The sequence below is a fragment of the Cuculus canorus genome, chromosome 1, assembly GCF_017976375.1.
Source record: "Cuculus canorus isolate bCucCan1 chromosome 1, bCucCan1.pri, whole genome shotgun sequence".
NCBI classification, from domain to species: Eukaryota; Metazoa; Chordata; class Aves; order Cuculiformes; family Cuculidae; genus Cuculus; species Cuculus canorus.
In genome coordinates, this window is record NC_071401.1 from 177,860,107 (window position 1) to 177,875,404 (window position 15,298).

General features: G+C 38.9%; 1 protein-coding gene across 1 annotated transcript in view; it reads right to left on the minus strand.

The window, feature by feature from the left end:
- Window positions 1-5,495: 5,495 nt before the first annotated feature.
- The window catches only part of CNTN1 (contactin 1), a 249,933-nt gene continuing 240,130 nt past the window's right edge, over window positions 5,496-15,298 (minus strand). The window contains exon 25 of the mRNA XM_054085331.1: window positions 5,496-9,787. Coding sequence (XP_053941306.1) covers window positions 9,708-9,787 — 80 coding nt within the window. The 3' untranslated portion in view covers window positions 5,496-9,707. The remainder of the gene's footprint in view (window positions 9,788-15,298) is intronic.

Below are 15,298 nucleotides of genomic sequence, written 5' to 3' on the forward strand. Positions count from 1 at the left end.
CCCAAACATGGCAGCTACTGGGAAGGAAAGTAACTGTATCCCAGCTGAAGCCATGACAGCAAGACACGATAATGCTACTACCCAATTTACATTTTACTTTATTTCAGAACTATTCTGATTTTTGAGGTTTTCTATGGCAAATCTGCCAAATTCAGCTGCTTTGCCACATTAATTGCCTGAATACCTCAAACAGTTTCTGACACTGATGTAGGAGATATCACTAACAACAGCAGAGCATAGTGAGGCTGATGACTTACATGGCATGCAGAAAATAGGGCAGCTGTGGGTGCTGGGGTCAGCTCCAGGCATCAGGCACCTCCTTGGGGATGAGGATAGCACATGGACACAATGGGGATGGGATGGGACATGGACCTGCAGGTGGGTCAGGCTAAGCAAGGCTCTTTTTCTTCCTAGACATAAATATGAGAAGGGAAATGCTTCAGATACGGATCACATATCTGTGATTTTAGAAAAGGATCTTCTAGATGTGAGGTTTGCCATTGTAGATTTAGAAGTGTGATTTCTCATGACATTTTTTGCTTCTTGTGTTCACTTTCATTTTTTAAAGGTCATAAATGGAGTTGGCTTCCTTTGAGTATTTTGTAAATTAATTCTTGATAGACATCAGAGCTTCCAGCATAACATCAATATTATTACAGTTTACATGCATTTATTCTCACAGTAAGCTGTAGTTCATTAATTCCTGAGAAGCAAATACTGTCAACAGTACTTTGATTTTAATTATGTCATTAGAAATACTCTTTTTGCTTCTTTGTTTGTTATTTCTCCAGCGGCATATTTCACAGTACTAACTCCTTCACTTTGCTTGCCCTTAGTTTCATCTGTGCTAGTGTGGTATAAATTCAGTTTCTCTTCATCAGATATCCCAAAGGATTTCACTGGTGGTATAATAAGGTTCGAGTGTTTCACTGGTGATTAATCGAAGCTTTTCAGAATTTCAAGATCTTGCCGTAGAAAACTTTACATTGACCACCATTATCAGGCAGCTAGTTTCCCTCAGCTTCCCTTTATACTCATAAGCAACTATCCAGAAGGATCCTACCCAGCTTCAGCAATGAGCGCAGCTCCTAGGTGAGCTGTGCTCATGATGAGTGGGGGTGCAGGTGATCAGCCTGTCTCAGGGCCGAACAGCTCATTGAAGAATGCCAGACTGACTTCTTATACATAGTGTTGGCAATGGAGATACCCGAGTTGGAGTGAAGTTCCCTATGGTGAGTAAATCATTCATTGATGAAATTACTTTGCCATCCAACGTAAAGAAAAATTTACGTATTTTCCCCCATTCTGGTACGTTGTATGTTGGAATAAATGCGGGCATCCCATGACCTATCAGTTACATTGTGAAATTAGATGAGAAATTGTGCTTTCACAATTCAGGTAATGCACAACACGTACGTTTTTGCTTAACTTTCAGAGCACATAGTTTCAAATCCCTTAAGATATCCATGATTTTGAGGCCAAGTCTTTTAAATCACTGGAATATATCCTTGATTCTCTAAATTTGATTCAGAGCTTTGGGAAGAAGCTTATGCAGGGCTTGACAAAAGTAAAATTCACTCTAGCTTTATATCTTTCTTGTATCAGAAAAGTTTGGGAAATCAAGTGCTTGCAAAATCTCTTCAATACATGACTAGTCCTTAAGGGACTTTGCTTTGCTTCAGAAGTTGACTAGGGATGAAAATCTCTGCTGATGGCTTTTACCAATGTCCAAGTTCCTAGTTCTATTCATCTTTTGATAAAAGGAAGAGAGGAAGAGGAGAAAAAATGAGAGAGAAAGAAAGAAAGAGAGAGAGAAAAAAAAAAGGACAAAGAAAGGAAGATAGAGAAAGAAAGAGAGGCTAAGTGTTTTTAATCTTAGGAATACCTATTGGAGTTCATGTTTACTGGAGGGCTGAGCACAGGCAGAGCACTAGCCAGAGACCACCCGGTTATCACATCTCAGCAAGGATATTCTGGAAAAAGCAAGTTCGTGTTAAGTACATTCATGCCCTTTGTGACCCCATGCTCTTGAGAGAGAGAAGGCTTCTAGCTTGTTCAGTACTGAATAAAAAAAGACCAAGTCAGCAATTACGCTGTTTCTATATTTAAAAATCCTGTTTTCCTATATCCTAGAATCAATAAATCTCAAAGAAGTGGGTTATTATGCTACATAGCAACATGCAACTACTAATAGTGATAATTTATTCTATTTTCAAGGTCATTTGTATTAGCATGTTTGGCTGAGTCTTGAGTCTTTAAATTATTGATTCCTCTCTTTTCTCTATGGAATTTTTTTCCCCTCTTTTCTCCTATACCGATGTCTAAATCCTTACATCCACAACATAACAGAAAAGTCAGTGCTGTTGATTAATGACAGAAAAATTTGCTGAGCAGAATCCAGTGGAGTCATTCTGCATGCTCTTTCTTAACTCTGCGAGTCCAAGGTTTAAACTCTCTATTAAAAAGCTGCCATGAAAACTGCAGGGCTCATCTCTGTTTCTGGTTGGGCTTTTTTTTCGTTTTTGCTTAAGGTATTATTGTTTGTGAACTTATGTTACAAACCCAGTGCATGCTTTAACCTATCATACAAGGCCTACACATATAAACACACCCACACCCCATAGACCATTTTGTACTGTTCCATCAACTACTTTTTATTGGAGATCAAATCAGGAACCAGATGACTGAGAGGTCTTGGGGTCTGATGCCAGATGAGACATCACCTTTGCCTTGGTACATTTTTCAGAGGCTTGCGGTGGTTATGGCAGTGCCCTAATGGAGCAGGCACAGAGAAACTTTGTGAAGACCTGACTGATTTTCAACCACTTTGGGCTACAGGTAAATCCATAAGAAGCCTGCTATGCATCAGAGTTATATTAGGATAAGTAATGAACTTCTTCAGACTGCTGTTGAGAGAAGGTCTGACTGTTGCCTGTCGCAGCATTTATAGCTAAAAGCCTCATGGGCTTGTCAAAAGAGCAGTGAAAAGGGCATAAGAATATTATTGGCTAAACATGGACTTGCAAGACAAATGGCAGTAGTTTAATGATGAGGTATAAGAGGTGGATGAAAAATGCCTTGTCACACACAGCCTTGCCCTAAAGCCCTGTGCATGTGCCCATCCCGCTTTGAATTGCAGATACAGGTAAGTATGTAGTAGGAAGTGAGCTTTGGCAGAACCTAGAGTAATCCTGAAGATTTCGAACAGAAAACTTAACAGAAACCATGCAGCTGGTAGTGCCAGCCCCAAGAACACACACCTCCATTGCCAAGCGGTTGCAAGAGGGCCTGGCGTGTCTCGGGGCTGTGCCCGCCAAAAACCAGCCCTGGGAAAAGTGCCGGCCAGGGATAGTGCTTAAAGGGCAATTTGTATACAACAGCATTGGTGTGGATAGTACAAGGTTTTAGCAATGTGGAAACACCATTTTTTCCCACCAGTACAAATCAGCCTCTGAGTCTCATGAGTGCTTCTGTACTGCAGAGCAGCTACTCACAGGGAGCTCTCTGAACAGGATATATTCCTTGAGCCAAATGCCTCTGGGAAATTTGCGCTTTTATGTCTTTCTCCCCATGAGAATCAGAAATGAACATCACTGCACAGCTAATCTGTTTCACTGGTACAACAATCCAAGCCACTGACACTGTATGCCCCCAATGCCTGGCTGCTTTAGGGCCTACCAACGAGGGGAGTGCTGGCTGCTCAGCTTGGCTGCCAGGTGCTGAAATTCTCCCCATTCACATAATGCAGGCCTTAATCTAGGAAAATATTTGTTTCTCTCCTGTTGAAGTGCAAGTACAATTCAGTGTCTTGTGCCGAATGCATCATTTCTGAGGCCAGAGCAGTGTCCTCATGTCTAGCGAGATGATTGGTACTCTGAGGACAACCTCCCTGTTTGCCTGCATGCCCTCCACTGCCCTAGGATCACTCCAACCGGATATTTCCTGAAGGCTTAAACACTGGCCTGCTGCTGGGTAATGACCCCTCTCTGCCATCCACCCCTGCAGACTGTGGTGTGTGCTAACCTGGAGCCATGGGCTCACTGAACACCAGTGAGGATTTGAATTTGCCTGGAGCTGAGCAGAAAGCGAAGAAGAGGAGGGCTAGTGCTGGACTGTCTCAATGCCATAGAAACACTTCACTATCCACTGCTTTCAACAGATGGAAAATAACTGAAGGATGGCGGTGACACCATGACTTCAATAACTGAAGGATGGCGGTGACACCATGACAGCCCTCTAGAAAAAACGATGCCCAAGCAGTATCTTTGTATTCTCTGTTTAGATGTGCCTTTTTACCAGCATCCAATCTTGCATATCGTCATAATGCAGCTAGGTGGGCCTTACCTTCTGCAGCATCAGCGGGCTACCACGTAGAGCTATGCTTCCTTTGTAGTCAGTGAGCAGATGCATTTAGGGGAGTGATTTGTCTGATCTAATATAGGATGAGACTATAAGTACAGCTTTTTCATATAGTTACAGAAAAGAACTCTCTCTGAAAACCAGATCTAGATTGGGAGTAGGATGGGGAAGAGGGAGAAGTCAAGAAGGTCTTTGATTTTCTCCTTTCCGCACTAATCCATTAGGGCAGGGTGTACTCCAGGGCACATCCATGACTGCAGTTGGAGATGTGCATCTGCACTGTCCCTCTCAGCACTTTTGGGGTGTACTTCCTGGTGGGAACCAGGCTCCAGCACAGTGTCTCTGCTGCCAGGCTGCCAAATAACTCCTTCTGGTGGGTGCAGAGCCCATGCGACAGACATTTTTTGCCGTGGTAATTATTCCATTTTCCCATGTAACAACAGCTAACCCTATGCCAGCATAGCAGCATTTATTCCAGATGCTTTGCTGACCCAGTATTTTAGGCCAGGCAGTGTCTGATTCTTTTCTCTCCGAGATATGTATGGCTCTGGTGCTAATGCCTAGGGCTGACCAAGACTAATATTATAATACAGAAGGGCTGTATTGTTACACTGCAATTTGCCATGAGTAGGGGGCAGCTAGTAGGTTCAAATCCTCAGAAACAGATCCCTCTAGGAATCCAAAGGTACTGTGCATTTTCTGTTGCCTCCTTTGGGTGAGAGAGAAACAACTTCATACCTTTTTGTGAAGCAGACAGATAGTGGCTGTTATAACACGCTAAAGACCAAAGGCACCAGGTTTTAAAGTGATTATTAGACTCTAAATATAGACCAGCAAAATCCACTCATCAGTGCTCACTGGGGGTTGCCTGTGAATGTTAACTTATGAATTTTCCAATGTTTTGGGGAACTAAAATTGGCATAATTTCCAGTAGCATCCACATTAATGAGGAGAGCAGACCAGATTAAGGTTCAGCCAAAGTGAAAGAAACACTTTTTATGTGTCTTTTAAATATATCCTTTAGAGCAGACTTGGTTAATTGGCATCCAGATAAACATGTTAGTCTGTCAAGAAAAGAAAAGACAGTGCTACTCCTGTTTGAGATGTAAACTTTATTTTCTATTTCTGTTCATGTGGACTTTTGTGCTTTATGTCCATTCTTCTGGTTTTGGAAATACAAATAATGTTAAAATGACAAAACAAAAGGAACTAGTGGTGAAAACTTAAAGAAAAGTTGATCATCTCTAGAAGAAATGGAGAGGGGCAATATTCCTCCGCAAGACCTCACCGCTCTGCACGGAACGCAGGTGATTCGCACATAGTGCTTATGTCCCAACATTGGGAAAAGACTCTGCTGGACGACACACGCAAAGATGGGAGTGTACACAAGTGCTAGAAATTACAGAAATTTGTACTGTTGCCAAAGGAACATACTTAGCCCACATTGTGCTGTCATAAACTGAAAGACAGATATTTCTGTGATACATTTAAATAAACAAAATCTCCAAACAATAGCATTTGAACATATTTCAAGACCTTTACTGGAATGTATTTGGGTATTAACTGATGTCTGTTATTTTAATTTTAATTCCAACAGGAAGTGTAGCTTAATGCAATGCTAAGGCAGATCAAGTCTGTAAGATTTGGTCTTCAGCCAGATAATTATTATTTAAAGGCATATTTTTTATCATCTTCTGTAGCTAGAGGCTTTGAAGTCTGGAAACAAAGAAGTCTCGCAAAGAAAAACAAGTTTTTCTTTGAAAAGTGGAATTAACAAATGTTTTTTCTTATGGGTTTATGTTCTAGGCCCCATTCTTCCCCTCCTTGCTCTGTCTCGGTGACAATCCCAGCTTCCACATCCTGCAACATCATGTGCTGAGGCCTCCTCCCAGCTGCTACTCGTGCTGTCCAGCCCCTGGGTGAGGCAGGAGCAAGGCGAGGTGTACCTGTTTTTGAGGTGTTTGCTGGCTGGGCATCTGGCAGGCCAAACCGAACAGGTAAGACCAGTGACCAAGCTGCAGCTGTCTTCAATTCAAATTCCTATTTCAAATATCTACTTTTTTCTCAGACTATGATTTTCTTCAGTATGAGAGCTGCTGAGTTTGTCTGCCATCACCCAATAGGTCTGAAATCGTTAGCAGAGAACTGGCAGACAGAGACTCAAACCCTTATTTCTCCTAGAGACCAAGATGTAAATAAAATACATACCTAATCAAAGTAGCAACAATCTCCTCCTCCGCGGTCTGAGCCCTGCTCTGCTTGACTGGACAGTCTTTTAAGTGCAGGGCATGAGGAACACATTCTCTTACTAACTCTTCTCATTTGGTATCTCTGAAATGGAATCAAGTTCTGTGAGATGACCATCAGCTTCACCAACTTCTTATACACCACATCTTGTGTGTTTTAAGGCCTGACCCCTCAAAGGCAGGCAGTATCTCAGAAAGTTACACTTTATATCACCTCTCGAAATTATTGTGATCACACAAAGCATTTAATCAGTACGAAGTTTTGCCATCTCAGCCATCTGTCTTTATAATATATCCACTGTAACAAAAAATATGACCTGAAAAAAATACTCTGCTTGGTCAACTCTTGCTTCCAAAAATTCTGAAGAGGTCTCAGGATACTCTCTGTCACTGACATTAGAAAAATCTTTCTACCTATACCACCTATAATGAAAGCAAAACAGCCATCCTTATATGACAAAAGCTCCTTGACTCCAGCAAAACTCACAAGAAGGCAGGGCAGGGGCACAGAAGACCTCATACCATCCACACCTTTACTGTCACAGAAGACCACATCCCTGTTATGAAATCAGAAAGTTCAAATTAAAAAGACAGTTGTTATATTTTGAGTAACATTAATACATTTATTTAATTGTAATTTACTTTTCATTCTTAAAAAGGACAAAGCACAGTCCTGCTCTACTCATTTGAAAAAAAAAAAAAAGATAAAAAGTAACTAAAAAACCAGTTCAATATTCATCAGTATCAAATAATAGTAATATCAAGTTTCCTGAAATATAAAGAAACAACAAATATGTCTATCTATATAAACTTTAATTAAGAACCTTGCGTTTTAAAGCAGATGATACATTAGTTAGTTTTTCTTGACAACAATTTGAAACTGAAGGTCCCAGTCAAATTTGCACAATTATGTGATACAGAAAAATCTCCAACTAGCCGATCAGTATGTGAGACCTACCTCATCTGTGGCATAGATCTAAAAAAGGAAGTGGCTTTCCTTCCCAGGTAAATTCCATGCACAAACTAAACAGTTTTGCTTTTTACAGCATGTGTTAGAAAAGTAAAAGGCAATCATGCATTTGGCAAAAGATTTAGTTGTTGTTGTAGATTATATAAAAATGAGTCATACTGCAAAAGAACCAAACGAAATGAAACACAATAGACCACAATTTCTTTTTACAGAAGACTTACAGCATATTAGGTTCTTATGTATGAAGACAGCTCATTTCTCTTTGAAATAATTATACAATTTGTGAAACTCAGTAGTGTTTGACACACTGACATTCCTCTATAGGGAAGTTATCACTTTCACCTATTTAAAAAATTTTCATCTTGTAACAAATACTTGAAATTAAAGTAAAACAGTATTATTGATATTTCTTAATGAAGACTCTACACTTTTACATGTAAATATATAGTACAAAATTATACAAATAAAAGAGGGGGTGTAAATTATTAATACACCTATTCTTGCTTCATGTAAATATTATTATTACGGACCTCTACAGTATCAGTTCTAAAAAGATAAAATCTATTTCTAAGTAGCTAGCAAGGTTGTGCTAATAAAATATGATTCAAAGCTTATAATTCTTGAAGCATCAGACATTGCACTATTACTTGAGCCAGCTGATTCAATAACACTGTGTTTCTTCAACATTCACACTCAAACTAATTCCCAGCACAACATGGAAAATGAAAGGAATGTGCATTTCTTTAACAACTTAAAAAAACCCAAACAAACCAACAAAACCCCCAAACACTTAAACACTCTAGACACAGTCAGAACAAAAACATTCTCTATCTCTAATAGAGTTCCCATTTTGCAAAGGCCATAGTAAACATTTAGATTCAACTAACAGTTGGGATCTGACTTCCATGTATTAACACACAGTTGGATCATTCATTACTCTATCAAATAGGGAGACAGTCTCAGAACTTTAAAACTCTTATTTACAACACTATGAACATTAGAATAATATTAAGTCCTTGAAAAAGCATATAATTCTCCCAAATGTTCACCTTCACTACAAGAAGGTAACACCTGGCATCTGCAGCATAAAAATGTAAATATAATATTTTTTTTACTGTGCTACTCTGTTTTTGCCATTTATTGTACATCTTTTTCTTTTTTTAATATTTTAAATCCTTTCATTTTAAAAAATAACATATGTTTCCTACCATTTCACGGTCCATTTGGCTGATCTTAATGTGGACTACATCTCCAAACTCCTAAGTGTTATATTGCTACCTTAAAAATAATAACAGTAATAATACTAAATCAAAACCAGTACATTACATTGCTTCCCTGAAAGCTGACCTCTCACTCCTAAAATCAGCAACAGCGACCGTAACAGAATTTTTCAACAGAATTGTTTTAAGAAAAGAATATGGCAGATTTTGGGTCAGTGAAGTACAGGTAAACTCCCTTATGCTGAGCGTGCATGTGTCAGGTGTTCTGAACATCTTTAAAATAAAGAAATCCTTGTCACCGACTTTTATTTCAAGTCCTTCAAATTCTATCCAATAGCCTCAAGAAATACAGCTCTAAAAAAATGAAATGTTTTTGCTTTGACTGTCTCTCTAAAAAACAGTAATCCCAATAAATGATGATGGGGCCATTCAAAAATATGCAGTACACAAAACATATAGGATAGTACAGACAGACGTAGTACTCTTACATTTATCACATACAATCAACATTTCAATCTCTATTATATTTCACGATTTGTTATTCAAGTTAAAGCACCTACGTATGGTGATTTTACTTTCACTGTACAGCCTATGTTATTGGGTTTTAACACTGTAACTTGCCCCATTGGACCGAATCATGCAACTGTCACAGATCAGCATAAGTGTTTTATAAGGCATATTGGAACAAGTTAAAAATATTTCTTAGCCTTTCAAAAGTTGATTTACTTCATGAAGGAGTTCCTGGATGCCTCAGTCCTCTTAAAGTTCATAGGAAATCGGTAGGGTAATTTATTTTAAAGTGTAATTTATTTGGCTTAGGATGGTGCCACAGGAATCAAAAAAGAGTCGTGGTCCTCATCTTCAAAGGGAGTCCTTTGTGTTACGTGGAGGACAAGGTAAATCCAGCTACATTCAGAATCCCAAGCAGGCGAGAACCCCCAGGGTAGGCACCACCAGGACCAGGAGCAGAGTTGGTACTCCAGCAGTGGCACCTGCATATCGAACAGATAACAACACAGGGTTGGTCTTACTTCCGCAATACTCATGGTGGACGGAATAAACCCTGGATGTGAGCAAGAATGCGGGGTATGAAGGCTGGAAAGCCAGCTGGCGCATCTCAGCACAGCCCCTACCTGTGTGGATAATCTGAAACAGACAAAAAGACTCGCTACAGTACAGTGGAAGACTCACTCTTTTGTTCTGCAAGAACTGTTTATGTAGTGTGTTTATACAAGCAACCAGGCCATTCAGAACACATCAGTGTATTTTGATTTGGCTGGTCCAACAAGCCAGGAGGTTATGCCAGGAGGTAAAAGGTCAAAATAAATATTTAAACATGTGAAAACACAATTAATGAAGTATTTGAAATATGATGAAAAAAAGAGACACCTTTGGAAATGTTAATGTTCATATGATCAGCAATAATCTGAGAGATGTCAAAGAGCCTGGCCTGTTTGTTTACCCGCCAGATGACAAAGCCCAGATGGCTGACTTAAAGCAGTGTGGCATTTATACGTTTATATCTGTTAAAGTCACAAAGGCCTTTCTTAAGCAAATATTTTAAGACAAAAAAAATATCGACAGCTTACAAACTTTACATGGCTTGCTCTGGCAAACAGGCGTAAGAATTGCTGTTAACATCATTTGTGTTATCACGGTTTGTGTTGCCATGGTCCAGCCCGCCATCAAGAAGTATCAATTTGAGAAAACCACACAGCCAAACTGTGCCTGGCTGGCAGTCTTGGAGACGGGCCAAAGGGGCTGGAGAACAGGCTATTCTTTCATACCAGAGAGAGTTTGTCTAGGTCAGGATGGTAGAGTGTAGGTGAGCAGTGCAAGACACTGCTTACTCCGTGTCCTGCTGTTGAACATAGGCTAAGGACAGACACGCTTGCATCTGGCAGTGGCAGTCCTGCAGAGGTGCTGGAATCATCCCACTGGATGGCTTCTCAGCAAGTGTTCTTCTGAATGAGGAGAAACCACACTTTAAAGGTAGCACGCAAATCAAATGGCACAGATTTTAGCAGGCAGCCCAGTTTTACCTAACAGGTGCAGTATGGCAGATTGCAAGTATTCTCTCACAGAATTTAAAGTCCAAAAGAGCGTTCACATTTTCTCATCGGCACTCCTGCAAGGGCAAGCAAATCACATCATCTGGTCCAGCACCATGCAGGCTCCTAGACAGGTCTGTATGTTTTACATTTCTGCTTCAGAAACTGTCTTTATCATAAAGAGAAAAAGAAGTTTCTGCATCTATCAGGATAATTAAAGAGTTTAATTTTTCATTTTGTGTCTATGTCGAACCTCCTATAAATAAGGCAGTTTACTAATTTTAAGTTAGCAAAAACAGATCCTAAGTGTGGAAAAAATGCTGGTTTGAAATGAGAATTTGGCCAAATAAACATCTGCAACTTACCTTCAAGCATTTATTTCTTATGGCATTTCCTACCCACATTACCAAGGAGAAAAAAAGGAAACTAGATGGAAATTAAACTGATTGATGACAAAAAAATATTTTTTACAAAGTTTGTGGACTAAGTCCAAATCAGAAATTCAGAGTTCACCAGCTACCAGCTAACTGTGGATATATGGAAGTGATAGTGTTTAGTCATTTGTGGTTCCTACATATGTAATTGCAGGGATTTTTTTTCTGATGGGTTTTTCACAATATGTCTTACTATACTGTGGGTTTGATGTCCTTCAGATCAGCATCTCCTCTGAGGTACCTACCATACATATTTGAAATTCCAAGATGAAAGCTTTGTCCTCCGAACAAGCCTTAACTAAGGATGATCATGTACACATCTAATTTTTGTACTGGGCAGAGCTTCTCGTCCTTGCAGAGTCATTTAATTGACCCTTCATCTGGAGCTCCCAATGTTAAAAGCATTATCTTTTCTCCTTTTTTGTCTTTAAAGAACCCCACTCCCAACAACAGCCCTTTACAGGCAGTTGGTTGAAAGCCATCTGGGGGCATATCTCAAACTGGTGGGTTTCCTTCATTAAAACTGGTTTATTATTGCACTTCCCAACTAATTCCTGAGCACTGGTATGGTGGGAACAATCATGTTCTACCAGATATATACACATGTGTATCACTGGAAACAGCTCGATCTAAAGATGCTCTTCAGCCAAAATATATCACTAGACAAGTTGCCAGAGGAGTACGTGCCCTCCCCATCCCAGAAACAGAAATATGTTTATGAGGTGGCCAAATAAGACATGACAGGATGTGCCTACAGTTGTTTGTATGCACACATGTACATTGTCACCTAGCAAACCATTTTACTAGAAGGGGAACATTTCATGCTTAAGATTAGCTTGAATGTATGTTCAAATATATTCTCATACATAAAATCTGCACATTTTGGCAACTGTGAAATTATGGGAGTATGTTTTTCTGTACTTTTTGGTTATTTATGAGACACATCAATCTCTTCTGCAGTTTTATCCCTAAGTATCTAACTAGTAGTTCTTAGCGAATGAATAATAGCCATAGAAAAAAAATATCCAGACTCCATATTTTAAAATACCCACATAAAATATGTTCTGCTTTTGTCAGACCAGGATAATGGTGTTGGAAAATCACAACTGAAGTCATATTATGAATACTTCCAGTGAAAGAAAACATGAAATAACTTGCCAAGAGAAGTTGAATGATGAGCAAGTACAAAGAAATTTGTATTTGTATGTAACTATTCTACAAAAGGAAAGGAATAATAAATCATCCCCTGAGATGTGCTCGCTGGCTCCAGAATTAATATCAGCAATTTACTCCATTACAGCAGTTCCTCACAAGGTATAGGCACTGTTGCAGAGAAGCATATAATAGCTCTTTCCAATGAAGAAAATCCTAGCCTTAGACAGCCCATGAACAGAACATTGGGAGGATAAATGCACTTTAAACAGATCATCTCTTCTTCTTTCTTGTTAGACTACTGACCTCCATGTCAGGAATCATAATTTACTTGAAACACCATTCACTAGTGCACGACAGCCAGTACACTCCTGCAGCTTATGAATGGAAATTAATGGAAGTTTTGTCTGAGTAGAGACTACAAGATTTAATTCTGTGCAGTAATGCATCTGTTATTTTTAGCAATCTTTAAAAAGCAGAGAAATTCCAGAGAAAGACTTAATAAATAGTATACAAATAAAGATGTGCACGCAAACTGAAACAGCAGGATTATTAAGCTCTTTTTGAAGTCTGGCCAGGTGATGAGCTGTATATATTTAGGACCTAAAAATCCATTCTTTCCTCACTGTTATAACTTGTGATCACTCCTCTCAACCACTGTCTTGCGTATCCAGTGCGCAGGCAATTGCAAACTACAGTCACCAAAGTCAAGGCCAAAACCATATTATTATCACATGAATTAACATCACAGATGGACTTTGTATCAGAGTCTTCATTCCTTTCAAATAAACAATGAAACACACCCACTAAATTTGTTTTTTTTCCACCAGCCCCAAGCAAAAGAACTTGTGAAATCTTGTTATATTCCTATAGAGACCTTGCTACTGTCTGTTACAGAGTTCTTGCAATGATATTTTTAAGCCTAAGAGTAAACTACACAAACGTGTACTCAGAATCTAGCTTAAAAACGGATACAAGTTTTATGGGATGCATGAAGTTAACCTAACTTTTTTTCCTGCTTCCTGTTTTCAGCAAGCTTTCTCAGAAATGGTTGTTTAGCTGAGTAAATTCTGGTTGGGTTTTCCTTCGGCAAGAAGGATATTGCATACTACAGTCACTCCTGGTAAAGTCTGACTGATCCACAGTTTCTATTCATATTTTAAATTCTGCACTGCCATCTCAAACACATAAAGTCTAGGATGAACCATTTTACACTTCTGAATAGAGTTCCTTGATTTTACTGACATCTTGAACAGCATGTAACATTTTCCCAATTATATCCAAAAGTAATGAAATCAATTTAATGCCTAAATGAAACAGTCATTAAAACAATTCCGACTTTGATGTATTTCCCAAGACTTTGTAACAATCTGTTATTAAAAAGACGTCATTATTTTCTTTAAATGTTACTTATCTTTTAGATACAACATATTTGGCCTTTTTCCCAACACCAGTATCATTTTATACTACATTTAAAAAAAAATAAAATCTGGAGTCCTGTTTAGAAATCTTACTTTCATCAGATCTGTGAACCAGAAAATTAGTTACTGGTCATCTGTGAAGTTGTCGAATGTGAATAACATATCTTTTTCAGTGGGAAAGTGTTTGCCCTGCCAACATACACAAACTTCAAGCTATTCCTCAACTAATCATGAGCTGATATTGTTGTGGAAAAACTCTTTCTCTGCTTTTGTTGTCAGAAAAGATTGTTCAAGGATTAATTTGTATTACGTTACATCGGTTTACTTAGTTTCCAGGTATTACATATCAAGGAGGATGTCTACATGACAGTCCTCATTTGACGAGTGTGTTTTTAAAGTGAGTATCTCAGCTGTCCCCTCTATTGGGATATATTTTGTGCTGTGAAGCTCACTTGGAGAGCCTGTGCAGGATCAGATCAGAGGCAGTGCAAAGTAAAGCCTGACATAAGCACCCAGTGAGGAGCTGGATCCTCAGTATCACTGTTTTTCTTTACAGATCCACTCCTCTGGTGCTGCACAAATTGTTCAGGTAGATGCAGACTGGCTATCTGAATGATATAGTTGCTACAACACATTTTCATGACACAAGTTATCATAAATTTAGTAAAAGTAAGAAAAAGAGAATGTTTTCTTCCCAGGACTGTTATTTTATACAATTTGTAAAAGATGTAAGACTGTAACATAAATTTTGCAACTTATCAAGAAATGAGTGCCTTTGTGTCTGTTGTACAAAATGGATTTCTTTTTTTCTGGAAAAATGGTCCAACTCCTACCCATTTTCCTGTAAATAATATTCTCCTTTGGCTCAAGGACCCAACACATCTTCCATGAGGGCAGTCTGGTTTTATTAGTCTCCTTTTTACTTTAAGAAAGGCAAATGCAAAGTCTTCTCCTATTGTGTTTCTCCTTGCTTCTATCTATGCCCATCAACTTCCCTGGGAAAAAAACTGAGCCACCTGCAAAAAAAAAATAGTTCCTGATCTGGTTTTTTTTTCATTTCTTTACCATCCATTAGGCTTTATTAATACCATTTCTGAGTGATTTCCTGTTTATCCAGGTAGAACCAAAAACCAGGAAGGGACAAAATGCAGTTTCTTCAGGGTAAAGTAAACTGCATAAAAGAAATGAGTGGGTTTGTAGTTCTGTCAACTGGTTTCTCAAAAGAAATACCACTGGTCCCAGCTGGAAATTTTGGCTTCATGAAAGGCTACTGCAAAAGAAATGACTAGTGTCATCTGACATTATTTAAATTCTGCCGTCCCTATTCACGGTAAATGGAAAATAACTGAACTAATTAGAATATGCTTATCTTGCATCACTGGCATCATTGCTAAGTCATGAGTCCAACTTTCCCTTGTCTAGGAATATCTTTCTTTGGGCACGAG